The sequence below is a fragment of the Phoca vitulina genome, unplaced genomic scaffold (genome assembly GCF_004348235.1).
Source record: "Phoca vitulina isolate PV1807 unplaced genomic scaffold, GSC_HSeal_1.0 scaffold10, whole genome shotgun sequence".
NCBI lineage: Eukaryota > Metazoa > Chordata > Mammalia > Carnivora > Phocidae > Phoca > Phoca vitulina.
Genome location: NW_022589713.1, coordinates 23,852,218 through 23,873,000, shown reverse-complemented (window position 1 = coordinate 23,873,000; position 20,783 = coordinate 23,852,218). Strand labels below are relative to the sequence as shown.

Sequence of the window (20,783 nt, the reverse complement as noted above, 5' to 3'; positions counted from 1 at the left end):
TACATTGAGGCTTTCTTAAAACAAGTAGAGGCCTAAAGTCACGTTTTAGGAAAAAGTATGTTGCTCTTGTACATTTTTTGTATTTAGTTATGTATTCAATTGATGTCATATATAAAACCACATCAAACACTTAAATAAAATATTACTCCATGTAAGAAAACCCACCATGAAAAAATGTTCCCTTACAAATGGGATAAGAGGGAAAAATATCTAAATCAAGATACATTTCCTATCTTTTCCAGATTTAGACCTGAAAATATTTTAGTACACAGTACTGGAGAATCATTTTTCTAACTTATCTCACCTAGTATTAAATTGGTGACAGGAACTCGTACTTGATTAAAATGGATCTCAAAATGTCCTCCATGGAAATTATCTATAAAATAGAAAATATAATTTTAAAGAGCAAAATGAGTTGATCAAAAAAATACTCATATATAATTAATAATTACTCAAAGAAATTACTCAGAAGTAGGACTTAAAAGCCTCATATGTTGGATATTCCTAGGCAGACCCTGAGTTCTGAACCCCTAGGATCCCATAGCCCAGAAAACTCTTCAACGGTTCCACTTAGATGAGATTTTAGAAATCATTTGATCTAGAGTTTCAAATTCATTTTCTGAAGTTGTAGAGTTACTAAAATGGAAGGTGACTTCACAGATCCAATCAGATTATCTTATTATTATTTTATTATTGCTTCTTCTTTGAGATTTTTAATATATGGGCTTCCATAGAAAATTTTGCTTGGGGAAAAAAAAGGTTCCAACAGTTCAAAAATTGAAAGTGAGTAATGTAATTCAAGTTTCTTATTTTATCATTGTGTAAATCAATGCCTGAAGATGCAAAGAGCCTCCTGGAAGGGACAGAGCAGGCTGAGCATTCAAGACAAAGCAGAGACTGGACCTTGAGGTATGTTTGCTCCCAGTCCAGGCTTGTTCACTACGTGTTTATCTCTTGGAAATGCTGGCATTTCATGGAGACTGGGAATACTTTTGTCTTTACATCACACCGCCTACCCCTCCTCGTGCTCCCCACCCCCCCCCATCAAGTTCTAGAGATAATCTCATGCTAATTCCACACCCTTTTCCTGTCAGAATAGACAATAATCAACCTTCTCCACAACTGTTTCTTTTGGCCTTGGGCATGGGAGTTGGAGACGGTGCTGGTGAATTTGTCTCACAGAAAATTCAAACACAGGTTCTGCAATGGAGGTGATTTCCAGGCAACTTAAATTATAAACCCATTTTGGGGGTCTTCAGGCCATTGCTCTGCAGCCTAACAAATCCCACTGCACAATTTGCTCTAGTGAGCTTGTTCCTCACCATCCTGCAAACTACACTTAATCTGTGGGTGTATTCTATAGCTGCATCCTATGGAAGGTGATGTCAAATGTTCTATAAAAACTCCAAGTCTTACATCTGCTACTTGAACATTTTTATTAGCCATATTCAACAATAAAGAGAAAGCCAGAGTCACCACAGAAGATCACGTGGATCAGGTTCAATAAACTTTTCCATAGCATTTACCTGCTGACTTGCTATAATATACTGATACTATAATAATTAATATAATTATTAATATAATAATTAATTAAAATATAATATACAGTATACTTGCTATAATAGTTATTGCTACTGTCTCCTTCCCCTAGCATGTAAGCTTGGTGAGGGCAGAGATCCTAGCCTATTGTGTTCACTAATGTATTCTAAGCACCTAGAACAGTGGTCAGCCCTCAATAAATACTTGCTGAGTGAATGACCTGAGCAGCAAGGGAACAATGAACATGAGCCTGAGGTGGGTGGCAGGAAACAAAGGTATCCTTGCTTTTTAGAAATTCCACCCAAAGGACAGAAGGAAGGAAAAGTTTTGCATTCAAATCAGTCAAAACTCATTTCTTAGTAATAGCTTTTGTAGTTTGATTGGTTAAGAAAGCTAAACTTGAAGACAAAAATGAATTTTATTGGGGTGCCTGGGTGGCTCAGTCAGTTAAGCATCCATCTCTTGATTTTGGCTTGGGTCATGATCTTAGGGTCGTGAGATCAAGCCCCTCATTGGGCTACGCCCTGGGCGTGGAGCCTATTTAAGATTCTCTTTCTCCCCCTCTGTCCCCTACCTCCATTCTCTCTCTCTTACAAAAAAAAAAAGTGAATTTTATTGTGGATTACTATTTTTCTAAGTCTATTTCATTAATCCATTCTCCTGGATGACAGACGCAGCAGTCTTAGTCGCTGTTCCTTGAATACAATCTACCCTTTCCCAAAAGTAAACAAAATGAGGTCCAGTGCTGCATCACTTCTCTTTATTTGCTCTGAGTTCCACTGGCATTTATACTAAGACAGTTGTCAGCACCAAAGGATTTTTAGAACACATCTTCTACATTATAACGTTATCTGTTCCCTTCAGCCTTACTGCATATTCCAATCGTCCTGCTTGCTAATGCATGCTCGTGTTGGTTGAGTACTTACCCATGTAGCCAAAAACTGACAAAGGTCTTATTATTTCTACTCCAGGTGTGTTGATAGGAACAAGAACCATGCTGTGTTGTTTGTATCTGGTTAAAGAAAAACAGATGTTAGGAAAAGTGTGCTAAGTGGAAAAATAAAACAGATGCTAGGTAGAGTTGCAATTGTCATTTTTTTGTTGTTAGTATGCAATCATGTAAGCAATGATGTCTGGAATGGGAATTGTGTAAAAGACATACATCAAGCAGAGTTGGATGCAGGCTGTGATCTGGAACAGTAACAATGATTTGAAATAAAGTTATTTGACTGAGGCTTCTCATTGCTCAGCAATGGAAACTGGGAACTGATACACAATATCAAATGTTGCAAGACTATATGGCCTTTGATCTATATATCTAATCACTTAATTACTTACAGACAGTCCTGAAAATTTTTATATGTTTTATAATCTGATCCAAATAGCTTTGAGGATTCAGCAACACTTTTTAATATAGGAAATTCCACAGTGAAGAACATACAGCAACACTTCCTAAAATGTTTCCTAAATATAATCTTATAGTGAAATAACTGTGAAACACAAATGTGACATTAATCTCACATTTTATATTATGACTTGTAAGTCCAAATGGTGCATTAAAAAAAAAAATCTTTTTAGACAGGGAGGAAGAGACAGAGGGGTGGGAGAGGCAGAGGGAGAGAGAGAATCTTAAGCAGGCTCCATGCCCAGTGCAGAGCCCAACACAGGACTCAGTCTCACAACCCTGAGATCATGACCTGAGTGGAAACCAATAGTTGGACACTTAACTGACTGAGCCACCCAGGCACCCTGACCAAATGGTGCATTGTAAGTAAATTATGTGGGTAGAAAGAAAGAGCAATTCTTATTCCCAAATAGATTTCTCAATCACAATTATTTCATTACCTGGTTGCAGAGGCATTTTTAGTTCTTCCCAAAACAATTGCAATTGTGCACTTTGGATTTCCAGCTCCTAAAACCAGGGGGAAAATGAGCAGAATATATCATAAAAAGAAATTTTTAGTCTGACATTTCACCCTAAAAGTTCTAATCCTTCCAAGTTTATCTTGCAAAAAAATAGGAAGAAAACCCTTGATTCACTAGAAAAATGCTTATGTGCAAAACTGTACATCACCGAAGAAAAATGACCAGGCAAAGCCAAGAGTAGACTCCATCAATGAGAGCTGCTGCACAAATATAACCAGAAGTCAAAGCCACAAAACAGCTGCAACCCTTAGATAAAGCGACGGGTCTCCCATTCATACTCATTTCAGCATGTTAGAAAGGCTGTGAAATTCTTCTAGCGTATTTCCTCCTGTTTAGATCTCCTATTTTCTGACATATGAACAACAAAGTATTACAACTTATATGGTATTAACTACCCAGCCAGTGGCTGAGAAAGACCTCATTTCCCCCACCATGGAGCTGGGTGAAGGTGAGTTGGTCTGAGGATCTCAGTACCTATCCTGACTATACCATTTGGTCAAGACATACTAAGGAGCAGCTGAGGATTATTTACTTGGAGTTGTCCACATATATAAGGCTCTGATTCCACCGTCAGTAAGCCTAGGTTCTCATTTTTTTATTAAAGGTCGGGAATTTGAAATATAAAGTTCTTTCCATTTTAATGCAAACTTTTATTTTATTACAGTTCAGAGCTCTATGGCAATTCCCTAAAGGGGCCTTCTTACAAAAACTACATTTCTTTCTCACCTGTTAAGTCTAAGCATCTGGTCCCTCAGGGAAACTACCATTTAACTGACTTTCTAATTACAAGGCCACACACCACAGGGTCAGACTAAGTTAAACACATCCGTACAAAGCCTTTAAACAAATTATCAGATTCTTTTTTCTAACTTCTTATAAAAAAATGGTTTCAAGAGATCTGAAATCATATGAACATTCAATGAGAACTATTGGGAATTATGTCAAATACAGCAGTGCCCCCTTATCCACAAGGGATATGTTCCAAGAACCCCAAATAGATGCCTTAGACTGTGATTGGGCCAACCCCTATATATACTACTTTTACCTATACATACACACCTATGATAAAGTTTAATTTATAACTTAGACATAGTAAGAATTAACAACTAATAAAATAGAACAATTATAACAATATACTGTAATAAAAGGTTGTGAATGTTTTGATTAGGCAAGAAATAGAGACCAAGGCAAACAGAGATAAAGAAACAGAAGGGTAAAAGTCAAGAGTAAAGTTAGAGAGAAGGGGTTTATACTGTAAACCCCAGGACTCACATTTGAAATTTTAAAATTCCTTACAGTTGAATCTCTGGCTCTATAGAAGAAATAAATGAAACAGAATGTACAGTCATAACTGTACTCTTGTATTTTTGGTCTATCTGAGGAGAACTAAATAAGCAGAAAACCATACAGTAGAAACCAATCTAGAATTTGCTAGAGCTCAGAATGGAAACCAAATTGGTAGCTTGCTTATTTATTTATTTAATCAATTTATTTATTTAGAGAGCATGCACATGAGCAGGGGGAGAGGCAGAGGAAGAGGGAGAGACAAAATCCCAAGCAGGCATTGCACTGAGCGAGGAGCCCGACTCAGGGCTCAATCCCACGACCCTGAGATCATGACCTGAGTCAAAATCAAGAGTCGGATGCTCAACCGACTGAACAACCCAGGCGCCCCTTGGTAGATTTTCTAAAACCAACTTGGAGAGATTCAAGAGTGAAGAAATTTGTTTGTCCTCCATTACTCCTGAGATTCCACTGAAATAAATATATAAAAGTATAACGAAGGCACAGCCATAACAGAAAAGAAAGCAGAGAAGGTGAGGCATAGGATTGGGGATGTTGGTGGTCACCAACAGATGAAAGATTTTAATAAATATCTAGGAAGCAGATGAGGCAAGCTGATCAGTGAAATGGGCAGAGAAGTCAGAGTCTTGAAAATGATGTAAAAAACTGCAAAGGAAGAGGGTTCTGGTCCCAGAGTCAGAAGGTATGACTGAGAAGCAAGGCTACCAAAGGTGAATTAATTCAAGATTTATAGGTGGGCAGATGTACCAGGTGGCCCTCCCATAGGCAGGTATGTGACACATAGCCTGAAAAAGAGAAGTATGTAGCATGTTACAAAAAAACTGAATAAAATTATTCTGAGACTTGGAGCCTGTAGCTTGAAAACTAGCTTCCCATTAGTGACTCTAAACTGAGTCCCAGTCCTCCTCCACCAAAAGTTTCTTTATATAATTCCCACCTAGGAGAGAAACATGGCTGGAAAAGAGCTCTGTGAAAAACTGCACCATCTACCCTCGCTTTTCTCTTTAAGTATGCCCAGAAAACCAAGGATCTGTTGTATGTGAAGAGAGCCTGCAGCATTAAAGAGAATGACCAAAATAAATAAACTGTAAAACTGACCATAGAGGAACAAAATAAAACAAGAAACAGAGAGAACCTAAACAAAACAAAACAAAATGAGTTAAACCAAACAACAAAAACTCTAGTTGATGTAATTGGAGAGATTCAAATGTTCTGCAGCCATAAAACCAGAAAAGGATGTTATGAAACAGGAACAAACAGAGAACAAGAAAATAAAAACTCTTAGGGATTAACATGACTGCTAAGCATGAAGTTCAATAGAAGCACTAAAAATCAAATCAAGAAAATTTCCCATGAGCAGAGGAAAAAGTCAGAGGCCGAAAACAGGAGAGCAAAGATAAGAGACACTTAGAGCAAAAATATGAAGCCTAAGATCACAGTAAAAGAGGTCTAATAAAAAGAGAAAATAGTCCAAAAAAGGAGAGAAAAATAAAGGGAAGAATTTATTAAAGAAACTTGAAAGTTCTCTAAAACTGAAAAAAAAAAAAAAAAGTCTTTAGATTAAAAGGGCCATTGACTGACAAGAAGAATCTATCTCTAGATACATGCTTGTGACATTTCAAAACATCAACAATAAAGAGAAAATCTTAAAGGGTTTCAAAAAGAAAAAAAAACAAGCCATCTCTAAAGGAATGAGGATTAGACTTGCATCAGATTTCTCATCAGCAACAAGGGATGCTAGATGAAGATTTCAATCTAGAATTCTATACCCATCCATAGTATCAATCTCTGTGATGGCAAAATAAATACCTACCTATTCAGACACACAAGATCTCAGATAATTTTATTTACTTATGCATTTCTTCTTAAAAAGTTAGGAATGTACTCAAGCAAAATAAGGAAGTAAATTAAAAAAGGAAGGCATAGGGTCCAAAAGATGGTCGATCCCAGGAAAGAAAATATATGGAAATCCCAGGATAATTGTACTGAAGTATGCCTAAAAGATAATCAGTCCAGACTGGAATAGGAAGAATAAAGACTCTAAGAGAAAGGTTTCCAGAAAAGGGAAAATTCAGTATGATTACAGGTAAAACTTAAAGGCACATGTGTATATATGTAAGGGGGAGGAGATATAATATGATAGAAGTAAATCATGCAATGAAAGAAAAATGGCAATTAGAAACTCCAGGAAAATAATTTTTAAATATACAAGTGAACCATGATCCAAATATAAAACCAACTAAAATATGGCATGAATTTAAGTAATACATACAGCATAAGAAAAGCTATTCTAATTGACTTTGATGCTAGAAACACTCTTCTTGAAATCTAACATACTATTTAGACCACCACTGAACAGTATTTACACAGTCCTATAAGGCAAGTGCTTTGTGTTGGTTTTCAATGTTTTGAGTCATCCTGTGGTCAATCATGATTTTGCAAAACAGAACGTAAATGTTAGTAATCCTGACAATGTAAAAGTAGAAGCTGTTGCTGACATAAGGTATGATATGGAAGGGAGGATAAAAGGTAGAGAATGGGGTAAGAGTACTCGTATTCTTATGTTATAAAATGGAACTTGAAGAGATCCTGTCAAATGAGGATGTAGAGGACAGATTTAGAGATCATTTCAGTCTAAAAAGTCATCAATCGAAAATTTAAAATAATATCTAATTAGGAAAGGGCAGAGAGTTATAGTACAAATGAGTGAAATCATCATTATTCAAATTGGGGGGGTCAATGGATGAACAGATGAATAAATTGGGAGAGAGAAAAAAAGCATTTTGTCTAAAATTAGAGCAGAAACCAGAGAACTAAAAATAGAAAATGTTAGAGTTTTCTCTAGGGTATGACACTGGGGTGTGGAGGGATGGGAAACAGCATGCTCTTAGATATCTTCTAATTTGTTACCATTTCTAATTGAATAATTACTACTACTACTTTTTTTTTTTAAGATTTTATTTATTTGAGAAAGAGAGAGTGCATGCAAGTGGGGGAGGAACAGAAGGGAAAGGAGAGGAAGAGAATCTCAAGCAATCTCCACGCTGAGTTCGGAGGCCCAACGTGGGGCTTGATCTCACAACCCTGAGACCATGACCTGAGCTGAAACCAAGAGTCAGACTCTTAACTGACTGAGCCACCATGTGCCCCAAGACTACTACTTTTAAAAACATTTTTAAAAACTACCCTACCATCCTGTAACAAATCTGTAGCTCTCAGAAGGAGACTAAGAGACCTGCTGAGTAAACAACAGAATGTTTTTTTCCTCTTTCCTTACCTCCTTTTAATCTGAACGTTATTAAATCGGCCAGCTGTGGAGGAGCCATTGCCAAGCATAAGGTGGGGCATTTCCCCACTTCTTTCTATGTGATAATACATAATCCCAGAAACCATATATACATGCTCTGCCTTATAAAGTACTCAAATTGATAAAAATACTAAAAATAGATTTCATCTGGGAAAGGGAGGGTAGGGGATGGAAGGCAGTGTGCCTAAAATGGGTGATTCTGTTCATCTCTAGGCTGGTAGTGGAATAAACATCTTAAACAGATTTAGAGCTTGACTCACAACACTGCTTTCTCCATGCCAAAGACAGATCAGAACATACAATCATACATACATACTCTGGCATTCCCCCTTTGCTTGGCTTTATTGCACTTTGCAGATACACAGGGTTTTTTTGTTTTGTTTTGTTTTTTTTTTACAGATTGAAGGTTAGTGGCAACCCTGCATCTAGCAAGTCTATCAGCACCATTTTTTCCAACAGCATATGCTTACTTCAAGTCTGTGTGTCACATTTTGGTAATTCTTGCAATATTTCAAACTTGTTCGTTATTATTATATTTGTTATGGTAGTCTGTGATCTTTGATGTTACTGTTGTAATTGTTTTCAGGCACCAAGAACTGTGTCCATACAAAACTGCAAACTTAATTGATAAATGCTGTGTACATTCTGGCTGCTCCATCAATCAAATGTTCCCCCATCTCTCTCCCTCTCCCTCTCCTCAAGCCCCTCTATTCCCAGAGACACAACTATAGAAATTAGGCCAATTTAATAACCCTACAATGGCCTCTAAGTGTCCAAGTGAAAGAAGAGTGGCATGTCTATCACCTTATATCAAATGCTTTTAGAAATGATTAAGTTTAGTGAGGAAGGCATGTTGAAAGCTGCGTTAGGCCAAATGCTAGGCTTCTTGCATCAGTTAGCCAAACTGTAAATGCAAAGAAGTTCTTGAAGGAAATTAAAAGTGCTACTACAGTGAACACACAAATGATAAGGACGCAAAACAGCCTTATCACTGAAACAGAGGTTTGAGTGGTCTGGATAGAAGATCAAACCAGCCACAACATTCCCTTAAGCCAAAGTAAAATACAGAGCTAAGCCCTAATTCTCTTCAATTCTATGAAGGCTGAGAGAGATGAGGAAGCTGCAGAAGAAAAGTCTGAAGCCAGCAGAGGTTCAAGGGAAGAAGCCATCTCCATAACATCAAAGTGCAAAGTGAAGCAGCAAGTGCTGATGTAGAAGCTGCAGCAAGTGATCCAGAAGATTGAGCTAAGATAACAAATGAAGGTGGCTGCACTAAGTAACAGATTTTCAACGTAGACAAAACAGCTTTATGCTAGAAGATGCCATCTAGGACTTTCATAGCTGGAGAGAAATCAATGCTTGGCTTTCAAGCTTCAAGGACAGGGAGACTCTCTTGTTAGGAGCTAATGCAGCTAGTGACTATGAAGCCAATGATCATTTACCATTTGGAAAATCCTAAGGCCCTTAAGAATTATGCTAAAGCTAATGTGCCTGTGCTCTATAAATGGAACAATGATGACATTGGATGACATTTGGATGACAGCACATCTGTTTGCAACATGGTTTACTGAATATTTTAAGCCCACTGTTGAGACTTCCTGCTCAGAAAAAAGATTTCTTTCAAAATATTATTGCTTATTGACAATGCACCTGGTCATCCAAGAGCTGTGAAAAAGATGTACAATGAGATTCAGGTTGTTTTCATGCCTGCTAACACAACGCCCATTCTACAGCCCATGGATCAAGGAATAATTTTAACTTTCCAGTTTTACTATTTAAGAAATACATTTTTGTAAGGCTTTAGCTGCCATAGCTAGTGATTTCTCTGATGGATCTGGGCAAAGTAACTAAAAACCTTCAGGAAAGGATTCACCATTCTAGATGCCATTAAGAACATTTAGGATTCATGGGAAGAAGTCAAAATATCACCATTAACAAGAGTTTGGAAGAAGTTGATTCTAGCACTCATGGATGACTTACTCAGTGGGGGAATTAAGTGCTGATGTGGTGGAAATAGCAGGAGAACTAGAAGTGGAGCCTGAAGATGGGACTGAACTACTGCAATCTCATGAAAACAAAGGATGAGGAGTTCCTTCTTATGGATGAGCAAAGAAAGTGGTCTCTTGAGATGGAATCTTCTGGTGCAGATGCTGTGAACATTGTTCAAATGACAACAAAGGATTGAGAGTATTACATAAACTTAGATGATAAAGCAGCAGCAGGTTTGAGAGCACTGACTCCAATTTTGAAAGAAGTTCTACTATCATGCTACAGAGAAATCATTCATGAAAGGATGAGTCAACTGAGACGGCAAACTTCATTGTTGTCTCATTATAAGAAATTGCCCTAGTCACCCCAACCTTGAGCAACCACCACCCTGATCAGTCAGCAGCCATCAACATCGAGGCAAGACTCTCCCAGCAAAAAGATTGCCACTTGCTGAAAGCTCAGATAATCGTTAGCCCTTTTTTGCAATAAAGTATTTTTTTAAGCATGTACTTTAAAAAATTATTTATTTATTTATTTATTTATTTATTTATTTAAAGATTTTATTTATTTGACAGACAGAGATAGTGAAAGAGGGAACACAAGCAGGGGGAGTGGGAGAGGGAGAAGCAAGCTTCCCGCCGAGCAGGTAGCCCGATGCGGGGCTGGATCCCAGGACCCCGGGATCATGACCTGAGCCGAAGGCAGATGCTTAATGACTGAGCCACCCAGGAGCCCTAAGCATGTACTTTTTTTAAAAACATAATGCTATTACACACTTAGTAGACTGCTGTATAGTGTAAACATATATGCACTGGGAAACCAAAAGATTCATTTGACTTGCATTACTACAGTATGTTTTAATGCAGTAATCTGGAACTGAATCTGCAACATCTCCAAAGCTATGTCTGTAGATGATTTCATCTATGGCTAGAAAGGAAGGGAGAAGCCTTTTAACAAACTGGAACAGGAAAAATTTTATTCATTTATTTGAGAGAGAGAGAGAGAGAGCACAAGCAGAGGGAAGAGGCAGAGGGAGAAGCAGGCTCCCCGCTGAGCTGGGAGACCAACTTGGGACTTGATCCTAGGACCCTGGGATCATGACCTGAGCTGAAGGCAGACACTTAACCAACTGAGCCACCCAGGCACCGCTGGAACAGGAAAAATTTAAAAAAACAACCTTAAATTGGCCATTAGATGCCACACTAATCAGATAACAAATATGTTAGGCAAAACTGTCTCTTATTTTTTTCCCCAAATATATGATTTATTGTCTGTATTTTGTATGAAATAAAGAGCAAAACTACTTTCTTTACCCACTGGGCTTTTGAAACACAATCATATTACTAAATCCAATTATTTCAAATAAAATATAAAGTTGTGATATTGAAAAGGAATGAATCTGTTTTTAACAAGAAGAAAAATACAAGCATTTTCAGAAATATAAGAGAAATGTAATGTTCAAACAGAACATTTTACAATACTTTGGGAAAAGTCTCCAGTGTCGGGGCACCTGGGTGGCTCAGGCGTTAAGCGTCTGCCTTTGGCTCAGGTCATGATCCCAGGGTCCTGAGATCGAGCCCCGCATCGGGCTCCCTGCTCCGCGGGAAGCCTGATTCTCCTTCTCCCGCTCCCCTTGCTTGTGTTCCTGTTCTCACTGTCTCTCTCTCTCTGTCGAATAAATAAATAAAATCTTAAAAAAAAAAAAAGTCTCCAGTGTGTATTGACATTAGACAACAAAGGCTGTGAATTCAGGTTAAACATACTTATTTTATATCAACCAATACTAAATGGCATTTTGGAGTTTCTGGAATTTATATATACACACACACACACACACACACACAAATGGACACAAAGAGAAAAAGAGAGACTTTTAGAACAGTTTTAGGTTCACAGAAAATTGAGGGGAAGGTACAGAGATTTTCCATATATGGCCCCCATGTGTAACCCCCATATCAACCTCCCCCATGAGGATGCTACATTTGTTATAATTGACAAACCTATTTTGACACATCATTATCAACCCAAGTTCATGGTGTATATTATAGTTCACTCCTAATGTTGTATAGTCTATGGGTTTGGACAAATGTATAATGACATGTAGCCATCGTTATTATATCATAGAGTATTTTCCTTCCACCCAAATCCTCTGTGCTCCACTTATTCATCCCTCCCCACTCCTAACCCCTGGCAACCACTGATCTTCTGTCTCCATAGTTTTGCCTTTTCAAGAATGTCATATAATTGAAACCATAGCCTTTTCACTTAATAATAAGCATTTAAGGTTACTCCATGTCTTTTTATGGCTTGGTAGCTCATTTGTTTTTAGTGCTGAATAATATTCCATTATCTGTATGTTCTTCTCTCTCCTTCTCTCTTCTTCTGGAAATCCAACTACACATATTTTATACCTTTTGATATTGTCCCACAGCTTCCTAAGACTCTGTTAATTTCTTTCCATATATTCTTCAAACTGGTTAATTTCTACTGGTCTATCTTCAAGTTCATTAAATTTTTCCTCTGTCATCTCCATTATATTATTAATCCCATTCAGTAATTTTTTTTTTCCCAGATATTTTACTTTTCAATTCTGATGTTTCCAATTGGTTCCTCATTATATTTCTCTTCTGGTATTTTCTTTTTATTTTTTCTTAACCTCATTGAGCAAATTTATAATGGCTGCCTTAAGTCTTTGACAATTTCAACATCTGAGTCATTTGGGAGTGGGCTTTCCCCTAGAAATGGGTCATATTTTCCTGGCTCTTCATTTGGTGAGTAATTTTAAATTGTATTCTGGACACTGTGATTCTTTTGTTTTGAAGACTCTGGATTCTTTTACATCCCTTCAAAGCATGTTGATGTTTTTGTCTTATTAGGCTCTTAACTTAGGTAGAGTCAAACTGCAGAGTCTGTTTCAGTTTAGGTGGGGTGAGAGATCAAATTTTATTTTATTTTATTATTTTTTAAAGATTTTATTTATTTATTTGAGAGAGAGAGAATGAGAGACAGAGAGCATGAGAGGGAGGAGGGTCAGAGGGAGAAGCAGACTCCCTGCCGAGCAGGGAGCCCGATGCGGGACTCGATCCCAGGACTCCAGGATCATGACCTGAGCCGAAGGCAGTTGCTTAACCAACTGAGCCACCCAGGCGCCCCTAGAGATCAAATTTTAGTTTAGTTCTTTTTACTTAGCTGCAGGTGCTTTGAGTTGACTGCATGATTTTGATTCAGGAGTCAGCAGAGACTTGGGCAAAGTTTACAGGTGAAGTCTGGAGCTCTCCTTTTCTGGCTCTCTGCTTTTCTGGAATACCCACCCTACAATCTCATTTTTCAGCAGTGATGGCTGTTTCAGGCACTGTCTTCTAGTTCCTCAGAACACAAAGACCCGAGTTTTCTAGAGAAGCTTCAGCTTTCTCAAACCACACTGTGTCCCCAAGCCAAAGCCTAAAACTGAAAAACTGCCCTTCTGCCTGTCTCATCGTCCAAATTTTGACTCTGCTACAAAATCAGCCTGCTTTGGGTCACTCCCCAGTGTCTTCAGGTAGTTGTTTTTTGTAGCTTTTTAGTTGTTATCTATGAGGTCGATCTTAGGTGCTAACCCCACCGCACAAGAAATGGAACTCCCTTAGAGTTCCGGCCTTTAAACTTTGCCAAAACCAGGTTTTTGCACATCCAGTATGACAGTTTCTTATATATTCACATACTTATCATTAGCGTCAGCTAATGTTTTAGAAATGCAATAATCACCTCAAAACATGATCATATAAGAAGCAGAATTAGAAATCTTAGCTCTAAAACTTTAAAACCAATAAAACCAAGAGTTTAAAATTCTAATCCCCTCTATCCTATATTGTGAATTATACATGTAAAGTGAAAATGTATTTAAGATTAAAATATAATTGTTTTAAAACAATTTGGGTTCTTTCAAATTTAATGGAATCTACTTTTCAATCAGTTCTGACAGGACTCTCTAGAAGAAGGATGTTTCAGCTGCCACACTTGCCAAATTTTAATGAGAAAAGATCCCACCATTCACATATTTCAAAATTAAGTTTAAAAAAGTCTCAGATTATACCATCAAGGTGAATTCACTTGACTATCCTTGATTATTGAATCGTGTTTGAATTTCCAAATTATGTATCACTGTTTTATAAGAGTGTGTCCTGACTTTTACAGGTGCTAATAGGTAAAAAAATGAATTCCACTAATCTGAGGATCAACCTGAAAAACATTAGGATAATTCAGATAACAGATTATCTACATTGAATTATGAATCTTAACTGAAATTTCTTATCTGAAAATGCTGGGCTGGGGAATTTTTTTTTTTTTTTTTTTTACCCTTGATTTGTCCTGGCTGTGCAATAATATGCAATTGTGCTTTGATTCTTAGAAATCAGAGAAAAAAAAATTTTCCAGAGAGGCTCCCTTTTAAATTTTCAAGTGAGTATTTTTCTAGTTAGAGTTTTTGAAGTTTTAGTTGTAGGAAGCCTTGAGGCCCACAGGGTGAAAGGGTCAGGTCACTTGCTTTACATAATCCACATTGTTTCCGTGGTGGGAGTACTTCAAAAATCAGATTAGGACACAATGGCACAATTTGGATTTCATTTTTGCTAGAGATCTTTTCTTTCTCTATTTTCTATCCTGTTAATCAAGGACATTTTTGATAAATCTTTTAAGGTTTTGTGGATTTTAAACTCAGATGACCAGAAGCTAAATCCTTCAAAAGCAAAATCTTTTCTAAGTAATTCCCTAAACCTAGCTGAAAGCCCTCTTTTTCCAATACCCAGAATATATTTTTCTCTAGTATTTCCCAATAGCATTTCTTGTCTTGCTCTATCATGAAAAATTGTTGCCATGGCATTAAAGTAACTGCTTAACAGATTTCAGATATCAGGTAAATTTTGAAGAAACTCAAGAAACAAGGCAAATAATTCTTTGATTCTGCCTCATTCAATCTAATATGGAGAACAATTCAGATTCTAAAAACTAAAACTTCTAAACTGGCTCTCCTTTTGTGGTCATTAAGTAGAGGAAATAAGGGTGAGTGCATAGGTTGTAAATATTAAGATACTTTGATTTAACATTGATGTTTCAGAAAATGGGAAAAACCCCTCACAAATATATCATCTCAACTTAGCTACAAGCAGAACTTGGAAGGTGCAGCAGCTGAAACACATCCTTCTTCTAAATAGAGCTTTTGCTGTTTTATATTATTGTGTTTTTTTGTTTTTTTGTTTTTAAGTAGGCTCTATGCCCAGCAGGGAGCCCAATGTGGACTTGAACTCAGGACCCTGAGATCAAGACCTGAGCTGAGATCAAGAGTTGGACACTTAACCAACTGAGCCACCCAGGCGACCCTCTTTTTTTATTATTTTAGTTAATGAACAGGATACCAAATGTTGTAAATGAAATATATTAGAGGAAATCTGAATAGGCTAGGAAACATTTAAATATATCTTTTGTGTCACAGGCCTCCATGAATGAAAACAGATGGCACTATGAAATAATTTTGTTTTTAATTCAGACTCTGGTATTTCAAGGCTGTTCAAGTGCCAGGATTAAGTCAGGCTGAAAATATCCTCTGATATTTGCTGGGAAGTTTTAATTTTTTAGGCTCTTACAAACCATATGGTTATCAAACAAAATCATTCTCTAACACAAGGAAGAACGGCAGGTGGAAAAAAACCATGACCATTGGGTATGGGTGTGATAACAATAAAGTGATGTAAACAGTATATAACATGAAGCACAGTTAGCCATCCACAAGGTCTCAAGGCTATTTCTTCTACATTGAATTTGAGGTGAAATACTTAAACTTCACTTAGCTTAGTAAAGTTTTAATACTAACACTTAGCTTCAATTCAAATTGGAATAAAAAAAACCATTATGAGTTAAGTGCCATTTTACAATGAAATTTCCATCTATTAAAAAAATGTGTATCAGGGATGCCTGGATGGCTCAGTTAAGTGTCTGCCTTCGGCTCAGGTCATGATCCCAGGGTCCTGGGATTGAGTCCTGCATCGGGCTCCTTGCTCAGCAGGGAGCCTGCTTCTCCCTCTGCCTGCAGCTCTCCCTGCTTGTGCTTTCATTCTCTTTCCCTAACAAATAAATAAATAAAATCTAAAAAAATAAATAAATAAATAAATATCTCTTAAAAAAATGTTTATCATACAATCCTCCATTTAAGAAAAAACCCCAATCGGGGAGCCTGGGTGGCTCAGTCGGTTAAGCGTCTGCCTTTGGCTCAGGTCATGGTCCCAGGGTCCTGGGATCGAGCTCCACATCGGGCTCCTGGGAAGCCTGCTTCTCCCTCTCCCTCTGCCTCCTGTTCCCCTTGCTTGTGCTCTCTCTGTCAAAGGAATAAATAAAATCTTAAAAAAAAAAAGAAAGAAAGAAAAAGCCCCAATCTAATGTTTACTCTTGGAATATGTATTATTTTTAATGGGGGGAAACACCCTTTGAAATTCACTTACTCTACCTCTAGGAAGGCTATACATAGTATATTATGCAATAAATGTTAAATGCTGGACTACTGTTGTCATTGTTACAGAATATAGTTGGATCAAAATCAATTCCAAATATCAGAGTTGAAAATTATTAAAAATTTAAATAATCAAGCCATAAAAAAACTAGAAGAAAAAATAATATTTATGAAATTTGTCTGGATGGGAAAAAATTTTTAAACCTTAAAAATGATAAATGAAATCAATAGAAAAAGATCAACTGAGTTGTCTATATAAAACTACTGTACATTAAAAACAAAATTAAAAAGCAAAAAAAAAAAAAACCAATTGGGGGAAAGTATTTCATACATGGCCAGCAAGAAGATGTGAAGAGTACTGAATCTGTTACAAGTCATTTAGAAAGCAAAGCAGTAGTCAAATAACACATTCTGTTGGCAAGGTTCCATGGAAATAGACACTGCCATTATTGATGGGTATACAAAGTAACATCCTTAGGTAGTACAACTTGGCCATATCCATCAAAATTACAGATTCAATTACTCTTTGATCCATCAATCTAACTTCTGTGACTTATCCTATAGATATAGCTGTTCCTGAATGAAAAGAGAGATGCACAGTATTATTCACTGCAGTAGTATTGTTTGTATTTGCAAAGAAATGGACATAAACCAATATCCATCAATAGGAGACTATTTAAATAGACTGGGCTGTGTCCATACAATGGAACCCTTCCAAAAAGAATAAGGAATCTTTCAATGCACTTATCTTGAAGAACTCTACAATTAGTCTATACTGTGAATGGTAAGAACCCTATCTTTTGTGTAAGAAAGAGACAATTACACATAATTAATCACATTCTTCAACACTTCTCAAATTAAGTTCAGTTTCCCACATTATCTACAAAGATGCTTTCTATAGCATCACTTGTAATAGCAAAACACTAGAAAAACTCTGCAAGTCCTATAATAGCTGAGTAGTGGGAAGGCCAATTATGATCTATACAACAAAATATTATTTAGCTATAAAAATGACATTTATAGGTGGGCCTGGGTGGCTCAGTTGGTTAAGTGGCTGCCTTTGGCTCAGGGCGTGATCCCAGGGTCCTGGGATCGAGCCCCACATCGGCTCCTTGCTCAGCGGATAGTCTGCTTCTCCCTCTCCTTCTGCCCCTCTCCCCACTCATGCTCGCTCTCGCTCCCTCTCTTGAATAAATAAATAAAATCTTAAAAAAAAATTACATTTATAGTGAATTTGGAGCAACAGAAAATGCTAAGTAAAAAACTCACATACAATAGGAATATGTAATATGGACACTAAAGAGAAATCATGGGATGATCTAAATGTTCAATACATATCTCAATATCAATGATATTTTCAATGATAATACATTATATAGTTTAGTTAGATTGCTTTCCCAAACATCTATCACTGAGCAAAATGGCACTACAAGAGGAAGGCTGAGAAATGGATGTGGAGAGAGAGATTCTTCAGGAATGAGGGACATTGGTATGTTAAGGCAGGTAAGGGTGAGAGACAATTTATGGTGAGCAGCCAGCTGGAATCATAAAGACTCTGTTCTTAGGGATATGAGAAGTAGGAGACAAGTACCAAAAACGGGGGGGGGGGGCACCTTCTTAAGTTGCTTAAGGTAAATGATGCTTTTCCCTAATCTCCAAGCTATATGATTGCCTTTCATATCTTGTCAAGACTCCCCTATCAACAGCATCTCTTCTAGTTCTTTTTGGGGAGGAGGAAAATACAGGAAAAGGCCAGGCAATAAACTAGTTTCACATGGTATATAACACCAAAAACGGCTTGATCCTGAGATCCTTTATGCCCCAAGGGCTGGGTATGTGTGTGAATTAGCAAAAAATGATGTGTGATTTTGAAAGATACAAAGATTATAGCATTATAAGTGATTTACAAGAAGGGAATCCTATTTACAAGAAGGCATGTGATTGTTGGGGGTATAAAACAAAGGAAAAGGATACTTTTAGATATCCTTTGAAATTACCAAGATTCTATAATAGATGATATCATGGAATAACAAAGATGTATAAGAGATCGTATGATAAAGTGGAAATAGCCTAAGACTGAAGATCTGGATTTAAAATTCCAGCTCCAGGGGTGCCTGGGTGGCTCAGTTGGTTAAGTGTCTGCCTTTGGCTCAGGTCATGATCCCAGGGTCCTGGGATTGAGCCCTGCATCAGGCTCCTTGCTCAGTGGGGAGCCTGTTTCTCCCTCTCCCTCTGCCTGCTGCTCTGCCTGCTTCTGCCCTCTCTCTCTGTCAAATAAATAAATAAAATCTTAAAAAAAAAATTCCAGCTCCATTGCTAAACTTGTCTGTGGAGGATAAGTTAAACTCTGATTAACTTATTGAATCATTCATTCATTCATTCATTCATGTATTTAATTATTATTCAATAAACTGGTACCATAAGTAAGGCACACAGCTAAATGTTGAGGATATAGCAGGATACATGATTGCTATGGAAGACAGAAAATTTTACTGATAGAAAATTTTACTAAGTACTAATAACAGAGTGAGATTGTACTATAGGAGTAAAAAGTACATACATCTGATCTAATCTAAAAGGTTAAGGAAGGCTTCGTGAATTAAGTAATGTTAAGGTCAGATCTGAATCTGAATCCTAAATAGGAGTTAGGGAGCTAAAGTGGAGGGGGAGGAGTATTCTAGATAGGAGTAATAGCACTAAACAAGGGCTCACAAGTCAGTATTGTTTCTACATATAATATAGATGGATTGAAGAGATTACATAATTGTTAATTATGGACGCTGCAGTTATAGATGAATCATTAAAGAAGTATAGCATCAAGGGAAAGTGAAATTGATAATCAGAAAGGAAAGTAGGATTATTTATTAATTCAAAATATTGACTATGTGCCAGGCACTATTCTAGGCACTTGGTATGTATCACTGAAGAAAGCAAATAAAAGTCCCTGCTCTGACAAAACTTATATTCTAATACAGGGCGAGAGAAAACAGCAAACATAATACAAATTATATAGTAAATTAACAGAGGATAAGTACTATGGGTAAGCTAGATTGGAATATAGGCAGGTGAGGGGTATTTTAAATACAGTAATCAGGGATTGCCTCAGTGAGGAGGTGGTGGTGACTGCACAAAGCCTTGAGAGATGAGGGAGTAAGGCCTGCAAATATTAAGAGGAAGCACATTCCAGACAGAGAGAAGAGCCAGTACAAAAGCCCTAAGAAGGAATGTGACTGGTACATTCCAAAACAGCAAGAAAGTTGGTGTGGCAGACCAAACAAGCAAAGTGTAAAGGAGTAGGAAATAAGGTCAGAGAGGCAATGAGGGATGGAGGCAGACCTTGCAGGATTTTGTGGGCCTGTCTGAGAATTTAGGGGAGGTTTACTTGTTCACTTCACACTGCTCCAGTGTATATAAGATCAAGAACAAGAGGTAAGAGAGGAGGTCTGCGAAGATGGCCAAGTAGGAGGACCACTGTCCCATGTTTACAACTAGATTTCAATCACCTCTGGGTAAATAAACCAGAAAGCTATCTGCCTGACCTGCTAGCAATGCACCCCACCCATAAGTTCTCCTGGAACACTTGCCCACTCCAAGACTGCTGGCTTCAGCCCTGGGTTCAGCACAAATTTTGTTAATGCCTCTGCACTTCAGGGGATCCAGCCTAGGACTAGAAGCTCAGAATAAATATTGCTAAGTCCGCCGCCCTGCCCGCAAGCCCTTCTGCAGTCATGCCCCCCTCAGAACCAGCCTTCGTGGGTCTCACTAACATCACAGAGAGCAAGCACAGCCCACAACAGGCAGAGATTCAGTGTAGATGTCTGGACTGAAAGGAAAAGCAACTCGGACACAAGAGCAGGATGCAAGCAACACACACAGGTGAAGTGCCAGGTTCTGGTGAACAGCAGACACTGCACTGCAGGGCACTATAGAACCTCTTCTTCATAAAGCCACTACTTTCAAGAGCAGATGATATAGTTAACTTTCCTAATACCAAAACAGACACAGAGAGGTAGAAAAATGAGGAGACAGAAAAATATGTCCCAAATGAAAGAATAAGATAAAATCACAGCAGGAGATCTAAGTGAAACAGAAATAAGTAATGGGCCTGATAGAGAATTTAAAGTAATAATCGTAAAGATACTCTGGACTTCAGAAGTAGGTGGAGGACATTAGTGAGACCCTTGACAAAGAGATAAAAACTAACATATCAGAGATGAAAAACTCAATAAATGAAATTAA

The 20,783-nt window shown here is 37.5% G+C and overlaps 1 protein-coding gene across 1 annotated transcript in view; it reads right to left on the bottom strand.

Moving 5' to 3' along the window:
• The window catches only part of ACAD11 (acyl-CoA dehydrogenase family member 11), a 99,155-nt gene that overhangs the window by 21,913 nt on the left and 56,459 nt on the right, over window positions 1-20,783 (bottom strand). The window contains exons 14-16 of the mRNA XM_032408692.1: window positions 3,385-3,451; window positions 2,466-2,551; window positions 305-376 (exon numbers count right to left, since the gene is read on the bottom strand). Coding sequence (XP_032264583.1) covers window positions 305-376; window positions 2,466-2,551; window positions 3,385-3,451 — 225 coding nt within the window. The remainder of the gene's footprint in view (window positions 1-304; window positions 377-2,465; window positions 2,552-3,384; window positions 3,452-20,783) is intronic.